Below are 15,873 nucleotides of genomic sequence, written 5' to 3'. Positions count from 1 at the left end.
TCGGGTTGTGAACATGGTCCATGCAGGAGGCACGTTCGCAACCCGCAGCGCTGCGTCTGCGCACGCACGGGTTGCGATTTGGTGCTTCTGCGCATGCGTGACCGCCGAAACCTGGAAGTAACCCGTTCCGGTACTTCTGGGTTTTGGTGGGTCCATAACCCAAAAAAATGCAACCTGAGGCGTCTGTAACCCGAGGTATAGCTGTAATGTATTGTCCAGTGTTGTCAGGATCAGGAGACGGTTCAATAGCATAGGAGCCAACTCCTTGGGGCCAAGGTCCCCCTCCCCCCAAAAAATATTTGTGATTTCTCTGAGGTGGGGTGGGGACTTGAGCAGGTGCATAGCAAAGGGGATGTGGTGGTTGCGGTCCACCCCGGGTGTCCCCACTGAGGGGGTGACAAAATGGTGGGTGGCACTCACTGCGGGGCCTGTAGCACGTCCGAGCTACGTGTCTCTCCTGGGAGTGACACACTAGCTTGAATGCCCACAGGCTCCCTGCTTCCCCAAACAGTCCGCCTATTGCCTCCCTCTCAGCTGTAGGGCAGCTGAGTGGAAGGAGGCAGGCAGACTCCTCGGAGGCCCTGCGGTGCCCCTATGGGCGGCTGGCCCCTCCCCCAGGTGCAGGGCACGCGCGCCCCCCCAGGCGCCCGATTGGCTTGCTCCGCCACTGGACTTGAGGATAGTTGCCATGTTGTGTTAAGTGTTACCCAGGGGCATTAAGCCACCATGTTTGGAGCAGGGAAAGAGTTATTCCCTGTTCAGTGTGAGCTACAATTGCCCTGGGTGCAACCTCTTTTGGTTCAGGGGCTGCAGCAATGAGAGGCACCTGCTGAAATGTCTTGAAGCCTTTGAGTTCTTAGATTAGCCCCTGCTGGGAGGGTCAGTTCTGTACAGTTCGATCAAGGTACCTCGGACATCAGCTGAGTTTATCCTGCAGCCTGTCTCTGTGTCTCTCGCAGGAAGGAGGTATACAGGGCTCCAGTGATGGATGGAACAGCTCACAACCCCCAGCTGGGGCGTCTCCGAAGGTGAAGCATCAGACCAGGGTAGTGGTGAGAGCCATCCTGCCCTCCCCCCGCACCAGCCAGCTGTCCATCCACTCTGAGGGAAATATGTGGGAATGTTCAGGGTGGCAGGAGAGGATATATTGTTTATTGATATCCTTCCTAACTTGTGCTGGCAAGTTCCTTTATGTAGCAGAATTACATTCCCCCCTTTTTATATGCACAGCAGATAGCTGGTTGCAGGCTCGTGTGAGCCTCTCACTATTGCACAATTTAATCTGTCTCAGATTGAATTGTACGTTCCTGGTAAGTCCCCTTGAATCCCTCTTTAAAGAATAAAGACGCCACAATCTTATTCAAAGTCAATAAAAGAAGTTTACTCACATCAGTTCACAGTTGGATTCCTGAAGGCAGACTTAGTTACAAATATGTACATGTGGATCTACCCCATATGGGGGAATAATCCCAGTGCTTCTGCTAGCTGAGAGCTCGCAGAGCAGTCCTAGCTAGAAGCTGGTCAAACGAAGAAGGAAGTAAAAAAAAAAAAAAAGGAGGTGTGCTATGTGACTCGTCCTTTTGTTACCTGGACAGGTTAGGTCACGCCCACCTTCTATCATATGCAAAAGGAAGGATGCTCCAGCCAGGAGAAACAGGAAGTTGCGACTGGCTGGACCAAACATTCCCTTGCATGTCTTCTCTAGCATTACAAGGAATGTTGTACTTGACTGCCTCTCATGGATCACCTCCCACAAAATATACATAAAGGGAAGGTAAGAAATACATGTTTAATGTACCTCCCTCACACTTTAGATCCTGAAAACCAGACTCTCACCAAAGAATTACTGCCACCAGAGTGTCCACACTCTCCCTCTTGTGTGAAAATACTACTTAAGATTAGTCAAAGGTATGGTTTCGAATTGGATCAGGAACTGCCTGTTGAGATTCCTGCATCGCAGGACGGTGGTGCTCAGGATCCTTTCCAATTCTACAATTCCTTGATTTTACAGTTCTGTGAAAGTCTGCACATGATATGTCATCAAATATGACTTTGAAGAAGTGTGATAGAAGAGAAAGGGAAACTTTTTACTTGAGAGAATCACCTTCTCTCTCATATGCCACTTGACTGCTTTGATCCGTAGAACTGGCCGTGCTGCGAGTGCCTCATAATATTCCTTATGCACCTGCAAGAAATCCGTCTTTCAGCATGGTGGCACCTGCCCTTTGGAATTCCCTTTTCTCTTAGAAAACTAGAGTTGGAAGGGACTCTGAGGATCACCTATAGTCCAACTCTCTGCTATGCAGCTGTCCCAGATGGGAATTGAACCTGCAACCTTGGCATTATCAGCACCACACTCTAACAAACTGAGCTATATCGTACTTCTGTATCCATCTTTGTGTTTTGTTTAAGAATGAGTGGGGTTAACCCTAAAATTAGTACATAAAAAGACCCCCAAAAAGAACATGGTGCTCTTTTGATTTTTTTTTAGCAAGAGTAGTTGTCAGCTAAAGGTTTTGCTACTGCTCCTAACATTCTCTCCTCCACAATTATAAATATTTGAGATTTTTACATTACAGTGGTACCTCAGGTTAAGTACTTAATTCGTTCCGGAGGTCCGTTCTTAACCTGAAACTGTTCTTAACCTGAAGACCACTTTAGCTAATGGGGCCTCCTGCTGCCGCCATGCCGCCAGAGCATGATTTCTGTTCTCATCCTGAAGCAAAATTCTTAACCCAAGGTAATATTTCTGGGTTAGCGGAGTCTGTAACCTGAAGCGTATATAACCTAAAGTGTATGTAACCTGAGGTACCACTGTATATCTGATAATGCACACATCTGCCAATTTAGCAGTCTTCACGAAGATCTCATTTCACCTTTGTTTTCACACACACACACACACACACACACACACAGATTTGCACACATCCGCCTCTTTTGAAATCCCCTGGAGTGAACTTGCTAGTAAGAAGGGAAACCCAACAAACAGTGAAAACCACAGCATCCTTTTCCTTCATTCTGGACACCATTTGCATATTGGTCATATCTTGCTAAGGAAGTGTCACTAAATGTTTTAATTTCACAAGGAGGGGTGCTCTGGGCAATCAAAGGGCTGAGTGCATGAGTCCCATTGTGCTTTGTTGCAGGCTCCCACCATCCCATATCTGGGCACCTTTCTAACTGACCTAATCATGCTGGACACAGCACTACCAGATTTTGTGGAGGTGAGCATCTTGGGGAAGAAGAAGTGGTACGAGAACATCCCTTGTCCTCTTCAGGACGGCTGAGCATCCTCTGGCAAATGACTTCCTGTTGATGCCTGGCCATTTGGGTTGGGCAGGTGTTTCAGATCAACCCTTCAGGGTGGTTCGGGGGTCACGTAACCACTGGCGGAGGAAGGGGGTGCGGTTAGGGGTGGCTCACCCCAGATGTCATCCCTGAGGGGGGTGACATCGCTGTGCTGCCCCCCTGAGATGCTCACCACACACCCCTGCAGCACCCCCCCTGGGACACTTGCCCTGCCCCTGCAGGCAGTTAGCTCCACCCGGCAGATGGCCAGGTGCACAGCTCCGCCTCTGCACATAAATCAGTTTGTTCAGTGAATGAAGCCTTTGTCTCCTCCTTTGGGGTTTCCTGTACTTTTTCCTGGGGGTTTTTAAGGGTAAGGGGGGAACACCCGGGTGGCGCTGTGGGTTAAACCACAGAGCCTTGGACTTGCCGATCAGAAGGTCGGCGGTTCAAATCCCCGTGATGGGGTGAGCTCCCGTTGCTCTGTCCCTGCTCCTGCCAACCTAGCAGTTCGAAAGCACATCAAAGTGCAAGTAGATAAATAGGTACCGCTCCGGTAGGAAGGTAAATGGTATTTCCGTGCACTGCTCTGGTTTGCCAGAAGCGGCTTAGTCCTGCTGGCCACATGACCTGGAAGCTGTCCGCCGGCTCCCTCGGCCAATAAAGCAAGATGAGCGCCGCAACCCCAGAGTCGGTCACGACTGGACCTAATGGTCAGGGGTCCCTTTACCTTTAAGGGTAAGGGAGTACTGGCACTCCCCCCCCCATTAAAAGTGTGACGCTTGCTGTAACAACTTCATGGTGCGTACCAGCACCTTTTTTTCCTATAAACAAAAAAGCACTCAGGCTTTTCAAATGCTGGCAGCCACATGGGGCAGAGGTTTTCAACCTTTTTGAGTCTACAGCTCCCTTAACCAACTCCGTTCTTTCTGCGGCACCCCTGTGGGGCTCAGGAGCTCAGTTATGTCACCCCTTGCCTGCAGAGCTGGCAGCCTCTCACCCTTTTTGAAACACCCTCCCTTGTGGAGGGTTCCCTCAGCCTCCTCTCCTCTCTCCTTGGGAGTCCTCAGGGCAGCTGCTGCTGCCGCACCTGGTCTCTGAGCTGTGCCCCCTGCCCCAAAGAGAGGCGTCTCTTCAACCTACCCCATAGGGGCCTGGGAAGCACCTCCTGGCCAGCCCCAGAGGCACCATTCGCCTGTGGAGCTTGTAGCCAGGGCTGCTGCAACAAACAACAACGGTGCAAGCCTTTGGGAGGCCGAGATGGGAGAGGTCATCAGAGGAGGGAAGGAAAGAGGGACATAGTCCCGTGTTGCCTGTGGCACCCCTGACCATCATTCAAGGCACCCCAGGGTGCCCCTGTTTGAAAACCACTGCTGTAGGATGGTTCAAACAGCTCTGCAGTGTGGTTTGTGTCTCCTGGTGTTGCTCACAATCCCTGTCTTCTTTTTCAATCCCACAGAGCAACCTCATTAACTTTGAGAAGAGGCGCAAGGTAAATCCAAGGTGGAAAAGCTGGAGGGGGGTGGGTGGGATTCTGCATCTCTTAGCTCAGTGCCCAGAACTGGAAATGGAGGGGAATGATAGGATGTGGAACTGGGAGGAAGAGCACTGCCTTTCAAACCACAGGAATGCAAAATGTGGCTCCACTGCCCACCTCACTGCTATGTCTTTTCCCTCCCAGGAAGCAGTGATCCTCTCCTGGATCTGCCAGCTGCAGGATTCATGTCAAGAGTACCATCTTTGCCCAAACCCATCCTTCCGCCTGGCCTTTCACCAGCACCAGCAGCTCTCTGAGGAGCAGAGGTATGGAAAGGTGTTGGATTCTCTGCCAAGGAAGAGAATGGTTGATAGTGGGTGGCAGCCAACTAAATAAATGCACAAACGGAGTGACTACTGCTTGTGCAATAGGACTTTCCCTCTTGCTGATCTGCTCTGGAGGATTGAGTTCCTTTGCACAAGTGTAAGTTGTTCCAGTTGTGCAAAGTGCTACTTACTCCTGCAGTGAATACAACCTAGGAGCTCAGGGTGATGTACATGGCTCGCCCCTATCTCGTTTAATACTCACAGGTAGGTTAGGCAGAGAGGCAGTGACTGGTCAGCTTCATAGCCAAGTGGGGATTTGAACCCTGGTCTCCCACATCCTAGTCAGACACTCTAACCACTGCACCACACTGGCTCCTGGTATCTCGAAAACTCCATGGTAACAGAGTGGCTTAGGGAATGTCACCTATCTCCTATAGCAAAGCTGTTTTCCCACTGGGATAGCGACTCTTCACTTATCAGATACCTAAAATCTTCGATACCTCCCTCTCTATGGAGGCGCAGATTACAGCTATAACAAAGGCGGCATTTTTTCATCTCCACCAAGCTAAGCAGTTGGCTCCTTATCTCTCTCTCCCTGACCTAGCCACTGTGATCCACGCGACGGTCACCTCCAGACTGGATTATTGTAACTCGCTCTACGTGGGGCTGCCCTTGAGACTGACCCAGAAACTCCAGCGGGTGCAGAATGCCGCCGCGAGAATCCTTATGGGGTCTTCGCTGCGAGATCACATTCATCCGGTACTATACCAGCTGCACTGGCTCCCAGTGGAGTACAGGATCAGGTTTAAGGTGCTGGTTTTAACCTTTAAAGCCCTATATGGCCTTGGACCCTCGTACCTACGGGACCGCCTCTCCTGGTATGTCCCACAGAAGAACTTAGGGTCTGCAAATAAAAACATCCTGAAGATCCCAGGCCACAGAGAGGTTAGGCTGGCCTCAACTAGAGCCAGGGCTTTCTCGGCCGCGGCTCCAATCTGGTGGAACGCTCTGTCACAAGAGACTAGGGCCCTGCAGGACCTGACATCTTTCCGCAGGGCCTGTAAGACAGAGCTGTTCCACCAGGCCTTTGGTCAGGGCGCAGCCTGACCCCCTCCTCTGGCAATCTGCACAGAATTTTGCTTAATGGTTGCCATCAATTTGATTTTAATTAATTTTTATAATGAAAGGTTTTTAGAAAGTTGGATTATTTTGATTGTTGGTAGCTGCCCTGAGCCCAGCTTCGGCTGGGGAGGGCGGGGTATAAATAAAATTTATTATTATTATTATTATTATTATTATTATTATTATTATTATTAAAAGTGCACAGGGAATGTGCACCCATCCTCTCTTCCCTAGGTGCCCAAGTTCAAGAGCAAGAATAATCTTCCCCCAAAGTTCACACTGTGGGCTACACAGCTAATTATTCATTTATTATTATTCATTTATTTATGCCCTTCCTTTTTCCCTGATGGGACTCAAGGCAGCTTACAGATAAAAATAAGAACCACTAAGAACAAAGAAAAAAAACACACACACACAAACACCCCCCATACCAATAATTACAATTATAAACAGTATGGCAACAGTCCTTTCCTTAAAAGTACTCAGCTCCCAACAACCTGTTGGAACACAAAGGTCTTCACCACCTGACAGGAGGACGACAAGGAGGGAGCCAGTCTGGCTTCTCCAGGGAGGGAGTTGTCTGGAGGCAGCCACCACCGAGAAGGCCCTCTCCCATGTCCCCACCAAGCGTGCCTGAGAGGGTGGTGGGACCGAGAGAAGCTAAAAGGATGGGAAGAGAGGAAGTCTTTTTTTCCTGGCCTTCCTGCAGTCCCACCCCTAAACCAGGCTGCATAACTGTGAGGGTGGCACAAGGCAGATGCCAAGGGAAAGAGCCAGGCATGTCCTTTTTGAGAAATTGCAGGGCAGCAGGGTATCAGAAGCGACAGTTGAACAGAGACACACCAACAGAGAAGAGTGGGAGGCCATGCCTGGGTGGATATAGCCATTCTTCTGCTCTCCTCCCTCTGCAGCTACCGGATTTCCCGTGTGATTGAGCCACCAGCTGACTCCTGTCCCAACTCGCCGAAGCTGCATCGCAGCCTGACCAAGCGCTTCAGTTCGTAAGTCAGCCTTCGGGTTCTGTGAGGGGGCACACTTCCTGTGGCTGCTCCTTGGGGGCAGCCCATCCTGTTTTGCCACCCAAGGCAAGATGGGAAGGTGCTCCCCCCTGCTGAAGCCTTGCTTGCCGGGGTCACATGGGATTCTGCTGCCCGAGGCAGGTGCCTCAGTCCGCCTCATGGGTGGGCTGGCCCCGCTGCTCCTTCCCTGCCCCTTTCTCCTTCGTGCCCCCTGCTCCTACCCTGCCATGCTTGGGACAAACTTCCCTTCTGTCTGATGACCTTCGGCCTCCTGGAGAACCCCGTTCTGTGTTGTTGTTTTTTGAGGCAGAGGAAGTGAAGCTGGAGAGATTGGGCATTGCCTCCCACTAGGCCTGGTCTGCCTCCGAAAAATCGCATGCCCTGGCATGATTACACTTTTGCAGTTGGGCCACCCTTGGGTTAAAAACCAGCCTGGCAGCCTTCTTGGCTGAGGTTCCTCATTCCTGATCTAGAAGAATGGCTGCTTTACCTAAGGGAAGGGATCACTCACCTCCCTCCCCATAGTAGCTGTTTTTTTCTGACAAGGTTATTGCATCTAGAACAGCTGTCAGGCAGACCAATCTTTGCCTGGCCTACAGGTACACTGCTGCATACCTTCCAAGTGTCCTGGTTTTCCAGGGATAGTCCCATAATTATGAAAGCCATCCCAACTTCTGAATTGATCCTAGATTTCCTTTTTGTAAATCTTCCAAAGAATAAAATAAAATAGGGATTAAGGGGTTTTCTCGGGGCAGCAGATGGTGTGTGTCCTGTTGGTGTGGTGTTGATAGCACTTGCCCTTCTTCTCGTAGGAAATGCTTTGGGGGGGAAAGGAGATGACTAAAAATGGGGGGTCAAGAATGGTCTGTTGTGGGCAGTGAGAACTGTCCCTATTGTCATCTGAGGAATGTTGGAGGGGTATGCTGTCGGAGAAAGCACCGCCTGTTCAATTCCCCTTCTCTGCATAGCTACACATGACTAGGAGTCCCAAGTAAAAGAAATAAAAGTTGGCAACCTGATTTTTCCCAAGAGTTCGGAGCACTCAAGTTGAGAGGCAGTGCAATGGCCGAGGCCACACCGTGAGTGTATGGCAATGGATGGATCTGCTGGTCCATGCAAGCCCAAGATTTATATTATTACTGAGTACAGTGTCATGTGTATTGGTGATGAAAGAGAGATTTGTTCTGTAGGAGGCATAAATGGTTCCTTCCTTCCATATTTATCCTCACAACAATCTTGCAAGGCAAACTATGCTTGGGTTGTCAGGAGTTCAGCCTACACTCAAGTAGGACCCTGGCAGAGACACATGCCCGACTGGCATGTTCCCTCCCTCCTCGATCGTTCAGGAGCTTCATAAGCTTTCTTCAGCCCAAACATCACAGCGACCGATGCCAACAGACATTGGCACACTTAGGGATCCGCAGAGTCTTCACAGTTTGCATAACAGCAACTCAGCATTTTGGCTAATCTACTTTATTTACATATAAACACACACGGAGCATTGCAACACCGCTCCCTCTTTCTCTAGCATCAGACAGCAAAGAGAAAAAGACAATAGTCCCCCTTCACGGAACACAGTAACACAAATATCCTGTCTCCGTCACTTCCCACTTTGTGGAGTCAAAACATAAACCGTCATGTGATAGACAACAATCTCATGACTGCAATCATGGAGCGGGAATTCTAACATGGGTATGCTGACTGGCCCAAGGTCACCAAATGAATATCATGGCGAAGTAGGAATATGACCCTGGAGCTCTTGTCTGATACACAACTAACCACTACCTGACAATGATGCTCCTACACCTGAGTCACTGCCTCTGTTCTTCCTTTGCAGACTTCTCCTGGGCTCAGAAGCCTCTGCTGCTTCTCCAAGCCCTGAGAAGCCCGGAATCTCACCGCTGGGTTCCTGCAGCAGCCTTTCCTCTGAAGATGCATCCAGCACCCCTTGTTCACCAACTCGGGGACTCCCCACTAGCAAGGTAGCTTATTTTTCTTTATAAAACCGTTTGTGTCCCGTTCTCTTGGTCCCTGAAACAACTCACAATCTTAGAAGATCTCATTATGTGACCGAGACAGCTAACCAGGGCATAACATAAAATGCAGAAGTCTGTATGTTGCTATAAAACAGAAGGGGAGAAAATAATCAACATAAACCAAATGCCTGTCAAAATAAAACAGCTGGGACAGAGCATCTCGAAAGGGAGCAGCAGAGTCTCTTTGGGTGCACAGCCTGGGTGCCCACACCCAAAAGGCCTGCACTTGCGTCACTGCCAGTTGCACCCGTGATGGTGGTGAAATATGGAGCAGAGCAAGGGGCAAGCAGAAGAAGGCAAATTCTCTTGGGGATTTGTAATGCAGTTGCCAAAGAGACGGCATCGCTGAAGGAGCGTCTCCACCCCCATCGTTCAGCCTGGACACTGAGGTCCAGCACCAAGGGCCTTGTGGTGGTTCCCTCACTGCGAAAAGCCAAGTTACAGAGAACCAGGCAGAGGGCCTTCTCGGTAGTGGCACCCACCCTGTGGAACGCCCTCTCACCAGATGTCAAAGAGAAAAACAACTACCAGACTTTTAGATGACACCTGAAGGCAGCCCTGTTTAGGGAAGCTTTTAATGTTTAACCCATTGTATTTTAATATTTTGTTGGAAGCCGCCCAGTGTGGCTGGGGGCGGGGGCGGCCAGATGAGTGGGGTATAAATAATAATAATAATAATAATAATAATAATAATAATAATAATTGGTGTGGTAGGCTGATTTCATTTCTAGCCAAAAATGAGCCTATCAAAGCAACACATGTGAAAGGAATAGATATTAAAAGCTATTGTTATAATACAAGAACGGTGTACAGTGTTACCTCGTGTATGGATGGGATCCGTTCCGGAGGCCCGTCTGTAGCGTGGAAAGCCCACAGTTCGAAGCACCGTGTCTGCGCAGACACGTGGCACGATTTGGCGCTTCTACGCAGGCGTGAGCAGCGAAACCCGGAAGTAACCCATTTCAGTACTTCCGGGTTGCCGTGGGATGCAAGACGAAAACACGCAACCTGAAGCGGACACAACATGAGGTATGACTGTAATAATTTACCAGTCATTTTTTACCCCTGTGGCTGGAAAAAAATGGTATGATTGACCAATAAAGCCAAGATTTAGGGAAGTCCCTGTCCCACTCTCCCACCCCACCCCCACTTCAGCAATATAAAATGTTGGGATGCACCCTGGTGCAAGTTCATGCCACCCAACTTTTGAGATCCAAAACTAGGATGTGCATCTTCTGGGATGTGCTCCCAGGCAAGTCACGTGACCCATGCCTCACTCTCGCTTGGATAAAGTGTTGTGGGGGGGGTTGTGGGGGAGTGAGAGCGCAGCACCCAAAATGGCCTCTGTGCTCTCGTGCAAAAGATGGGATGTCCAGGGCACTTGGTAGGTATTCAAGCTTGCATCAGATGCCCTTGATGGAGCCACTGATTAGTACAGTACTTCACTTCCGGGACTGGTTCTGGGGTGTTTAGACTCTAAACAGAAATGGAGAGATTCTCATCTCTGACAGCTGGGAAGAGCAGATCTCTAGATATATGTATTTTGTAAATAAATACCTTTTCAATGCGTCAGTGGGGGAGGGGAGGATTTTGGTATGTTTTGTGTGTTCATTTTGTATTTTTATGCTGTGAACCGCCCTATGGATCTTGGGATGAAGGGCAATATACAATTTTAATAGATAGATGATAGATGATAGATAGATAGATAGATAGATAGATGATAGATGATAGATAGATAGATAGATAGATAGATAGATAGATAGATAGATATAGATAGATGATAGATAGATAGATGATAGATAGATAGATAGATAGATAGATAGATAGATAGATAGATAGATAGATAGACAGACAGACAGATAGATGATAGATAGATGATAGATGATAGATAGATAGATAGATAGATAGATAGATAGATAGATGATAGATAGATGATAGGGAACCCAGAAGACAGCACACCTCCCATGACATCCTGTTTCCTCCACACACTACTGCCTCTGTTCCCCTCAGTAGGGTCCCCTATCACCCCCACTCATCTCCTCCTCCTCTGGGGAGTAGCAGGAATATTTATTTTATTTTTATTTTGGGATTTTTACATACATTATATTATCTCCTTCCAATTTTTAAATTTCCCAAACAATTTTTCCTTCCCCTCCCTTCCCCCCCATATCCATTGGAAGGGTTCAAACAATTATCCTCAGCTACAGGTATAGAGTCTTTAGTTTCCACCGAATGTCTTTTGTTCCAATAGTTTCTGTCCATTGAAGATAGGAGTAGCAGGAATCATTCTATGGGCTGTACCTTCCAAAGGCTGCTTGGAGTGTTCTGAGGTCTGCTTCTATTCTTGAGTCTTCCCTTCTTGTTTATTGGAGCTTATTTTGATATTGTTGGATAGGCCGGCCCTGAAGACCAGTCATGCTTTCACCTTGGGTCACCAAAAGTTGTTCAACTACAACTCCCATCATCCCTAGCCCCAGAGCTAGAGGTCAGGGTTGATGGGAGCTGTCACCCAACAACATCTGGTAACCCACGAAGAGCCAGCTTTCATTTAGCACCAATGCACATATCAGCAAGTGAAGTGGCAGAAACTTCTGAGCAAGATGTTTTGATGGTGTTGGTGGCCAGAGAGGTAATGGAAATGTGGGGCGGAAAGGGAGTCACAACTCATGGATTCATCTCCTGGTCCCCTTTTCGGTTGTCTTCTCCTGACCAGAATCTGTCTGTACCGCAGCTAAGGCCCTGCCTTCCGCTGGAGCCGCCCCCGCCATCTCCCATCTCCAAGCAACGAGGGACAGAGTCGCGCATCATCCGCGTCAGCATGGACGATGTGCATGGCAACGGCAACCTGTATCGCAGCATTGTGGTGAGTTGACAAGGGACACAAGCTGCCAGGAACATCTGGACATGACTGGATGGTGTGCATCATGTCTGCGTGTGGGGGTGAAGATTTCCTGGCAGGGGAGGAGCGCATAGAGGCCCTACACAGTGAGGGAAACAGTGCTGCTTCAGCAGCATGGGCAAAGTCCCAGAGGAGCAGGTAGCGACACAATGGCGGGGCAGGGCAAGGGTCAGATCCACCACCTGAGGCAAACAGTGTCATAGTCCTGTGCTGCCAGCCATGGCAGAGCTCAGTGGAGGGAGAAGCCAGCCAACCAATTGAGTCTCGGTAGGGGAGTACTTGCCTGGAGGCAGAGTCCAAGGTTAATAATAATAATAATAATAATAATAATAATAATAATAATAATAATTTATTTATACCCCGCCCATCTGGCTGGGTTTTCCCAGCCACTCTGGGTGGCTTCCAACAAAATATTAAAATCCAATAGTCTGTCAAACATTAAAAGCTTCACTAAACAGGGCTGTCTTCAGATGTCTTCTAAAAGTATGGTAGTTGTTTTTCTCTTTGACATCTGGTGGGAGAGGGTTCCACAGGGCAGGTGCCACTACCGAGAAGTTCAGTCTAGTCCTAAGGTCAAGAGTGAAGTGTAGGTGGGTTCCCATGAGACAAGACGCAGTGATAACAGCAAGAACCTTTATTGATCTACATAACTGGGAAACAGGGGCAAAGCAACTGCTTATATACATTCCTGAAAGCCTGAGCCACTCCCACTCCCAACGTGATTGGCTGTCTAAACTTCCAAGCTGCGAATCACGACTTTGCCTTCTGCTCCTTCAGGCTGCTGCTCAGCAGGTGAAGCCAACTCCTGGCCCATGACAAATGGCTTCATCCCACTTCATGCAGGTTTGAGCCCAACAAACGCCAAGAAAGCCACACGTACCCCCCACCCCTGGTTTAGTCTGACACTTTTTTGATTCAGCTAGCATTAGGTAAGGTAAGTAAGGTAAAGGGACCCCTGACCATTAGGTCCAGTCGTGGCCGACTCTGGGGTTGCGGCGCTCATCTCGCTTTATTGGCCAAGGGAGCCGGCGTACAGCTTCCGGGTCATGTGGCCAGCATGACTGAGCCGCTTCTGGCAAACCAGAGCAGCGCATGGAAACGCCGTTTACCTTCCCACCGGGTATTTATCTACTTGCACTTTGATGTGCTTTCGAACTGCTGGGTTGACAGGAGCAGGGACTGAGCAATGGGAGCTCACCCCGTCACAGGGATTCGAACCGCCGACCTTCAGATCGGCAAGCCCTAGGCTCTGTGGTTGAAGGCGTTTTCACTACTTTTGTTAATATTCTCCCCTGCCCCTCTCTGGACACCTTCTGTGTTGTGTTGCCACATTGCTGGGCCACCCCTGTGCCCTCTTCTGTGGCTCATTAGCAGATGACTTTCCCCCACAGATCACCAGCCAGGATAAGACCACGGCTGTAGTTCAGCGTGCATTGCAGAAGCACAACTTGGAAGGGCACTCGCTGCACAACTACCGGCTCCTGCAGCTGTTGGGAGATGGTCAAGGTGAGGAGAGGGATAATAATAATAATAATAATAATAATAATAATAATAATAATAATATAATTTATTATTTATACCCTGCCCATCTGGCTGGGCTTCCCCAGCCACTCTGGGCGGCTTCCAAAAAAATATTAAATTACTGTAATACATCAAACATTAAAAGCTTTCCTAAACAGGGCTGCCTTCAGGTGTCTTCTAAAAGTCTGGTAGTTGTTGTTCTCTTTGACATCTGATGGGAAGGCGTTCCACAGGGCGGGCGCCACTACCGAGAAGGCCCTCTGCCTGGTTCCCTGTAACTTGGCTTCTCGCAGTGAGGGAACCGCCAGAAGGCCCTTGGCGCTGGACCTCAGTGTCCGGGTAGAACGATGGGGGTGGAGACGCTCCTTCAGATATACTGGACCGAGGCCGTTTAGGGCTTTAAAGGTCAGCACCAACAATTTGAATGGTGCTCTGAAACGTACTGGGAGCCAATGTAGGTCTTTCAAGACCGGTGTTATATGGTCTCAGCGCCTGCTCCCAGTCACCAGTCTAGCTGCCGCATTCTGGATTAGTTGTAGTTTCCGGGTCACAGGACCCGGATGGAGGGGAAAACATTGTTGGCATCACTCATGTTCTCTCTCTCTCTCTCTCTCTCTCTCTCTCTCTCTCTCTCTCTTTATCCTTCAAGAGCTACTGATCCCCGATGGCGCCAATGCCTTCTATGCTATGAACCCCGCTGGCCCCCACGACTTTCTCCTCTGCCCCAAGGAAGGAGCCCCCAACTCCATTGGGACCATGCAGCCTGGTAGCAAAGCCACGCTCCATGGCACACACAAGGACCGTGGCACCGGAGCTTCATCGTCTTGCAGTTCTCCACACTTAGGCCCTCCTGGCCTGTCCCCACATGGCTCACCATCCCCACAGCTCTGGCTAGCTTCGTGTCTCCTGGCACCCCCATTTCCATCTCCTTCCTCCAGGCAGCCACCAAATGAGCCACCAAGCTCTCCTCCTTCCTACCTGCCTCTTTCTCGCCACTCATCCTTCGGTCCAGCTCCATCCCATGTTGTTCTGCCCTCCTCCTCGCAGAGGCCAAAGACTCCTTCTTCTTCATGCCAATCACCCCTTTGCTATTCCTCAAGGGCATCCCTTTGGTCAGGGTCCCTCAGTCACTGTGACGTCCCTTGCCTTTCAGCTTCCCAAACTCTAGAAGCTCTGAGCAGTCCTGACCTAGAACTGGGCGCTCAGGGCCCCAGCTAATCTCTCCGAATAGAGACCCTCACCTCCATGAGACCACACGCAAATGGCCAGGAAAACTGAGTGCCCCACGAGGGAGCGATGATGTTAATGGATTGGCCACTGTGAGGTTCCGTAGCTGTCCTCTCCCCAGCCTCCCCTCAGTAATCCTAGAATCCTAGAGCCAAGAGAGATGGGCTTACAGGCCATTCAGTACAAAACACAACTGATGCAAGCCAGGTAAGCAGAGCCTTGCCAGTGGAGATCAGAGGTGCCACAGGGTGCCAGTGTCCTGGTGTTTTGTTTCATTTTCCCCCCTCTTTTTGATTTATGACATTTGCCACCAGTGACTTTATTTTTTTAAATAAAATTTTTATTTGATTTTTTTTAAGTATAAACATGTAACAGAAAACAATTCCGAATCCAAATATTGAGATTACTCTGAATCTCCTGACTTCCCCCATCCCTTACATGGGTCCTAGTAATCATATTTACAACTGCAAATCAGTACTTATCCAAATTTTTCATCCTTCTAAATTATCCATACTTTCCATTACTTTACAAGTGTGGTTAAAATCCTGCTAATGTTTTAACCTGCTTACAGTGGTCTCGTAAATAAATTATGAACTTTTCCCATTGTTTCTTAAAGTTCTTGTCTTCTTGATTTCTGAGCTTCCCAGTTAATTTCGCCATTTTGGCATAGTCCATCAACTTGGTTTGCCATTCTTCTCTCGTCGGGGTTATCTCTTCCTTCCATCTCTGGGCTTGTAGCATCCTTGTGGCTGTTGTCACATATATAAACCCCACGGCCTTTGATTCCCAGTTCAACCACCAAGCAAGGTTGATTTGATTCCCCTTCTTGTTCCTGATGTAGATCTTCATTCACCTCTTTGTTCCCAGTGTAAATCTCCAAAAAAACAAACAAACAAAAAACCCCCCACTTATTCCTGATATAAATTTTCCCTCCCCCTTCTTCCCTGGCAGGGAGGGG

At 49.1% G+C, this 15,873-nt stretch overlaps 1 protein-coding gene across 7 annotated transcripts in view; it reads left to right on the top strand.

Annotated features, from left to right (window-relative positions):
* The window catches only part of RGL3 (ral guanine nucleotide dissociation stimulator like 3), a 33,402-nt gene extending 17,872 nt beyond the window's left edge, over window positions 1-15,530 (top strand). For 2 of the 7 annotated variants that reach the window (XM_053370838.1, XM_053370844.1), the window contains 9 exons: window positions 960-1,052; window positions 3,147-3,224; window positions 4,748-4,780; window positions 4,970-5,091; window positions 7,125-7,214; window positions 9,070-9,214; window positions 11,982-12,131; window positions 13,559-13,673; window positions 14,338-15,530. In XM_053370838.1, coding sequence (XP_053226813.1) covers window positions 960-1,052; window positions 3,147-3,224; window positions 4,748-4,780; window positions 4,970-5,091; window positions 7,125-7,214; window positions 9,070-9,214; window positions 11,982-12,131; window positions 13,559-13,673; window positions 14,338-14,906 — 1,395 coding nt within the window. In that variant the 3' untranslated portion in view covers window positions 14,907-15,530. The remainder of the gene's footprint in view (window positions 1-959; window positions 1,053-3,146; window positions 3,225-4,747; window positions 4,781-4,969; window positions 5,092-7,124; window positions 7,215-9,069; window positions 9,215-11,981; window positions 12,132-13,558; window positions 13,674-14,337) is intronic. The other 5 variants (XM_053370840.1, XM_053370841.1, XM_053370842.1 and 2 more) reach the window with 5 other exon arrangements.
* The last annotated feature ends 343 nt before the right edge of the window (window positions 15,531-15,873 follow it).

Source organism: Podarcis raffonei, chromosome 17, assembly GCF_027172205.1.
Source record: "Podarcis raffonei isolate rPodRaf1 chromosome 17, rPodRaf1.pri, whole genome shotgun sequence".
NCBI lineage: Eukaryota > Metazoa > Chordata > Lepidosauria > Squamata > Lacertidae > Podarcis > Podarcis raffonei.
The sequence above is the reverse complement of the archived record's forward strand: the minus strand, read 5'-3'. Positions and strand labels throughout refer to the sequence as shown.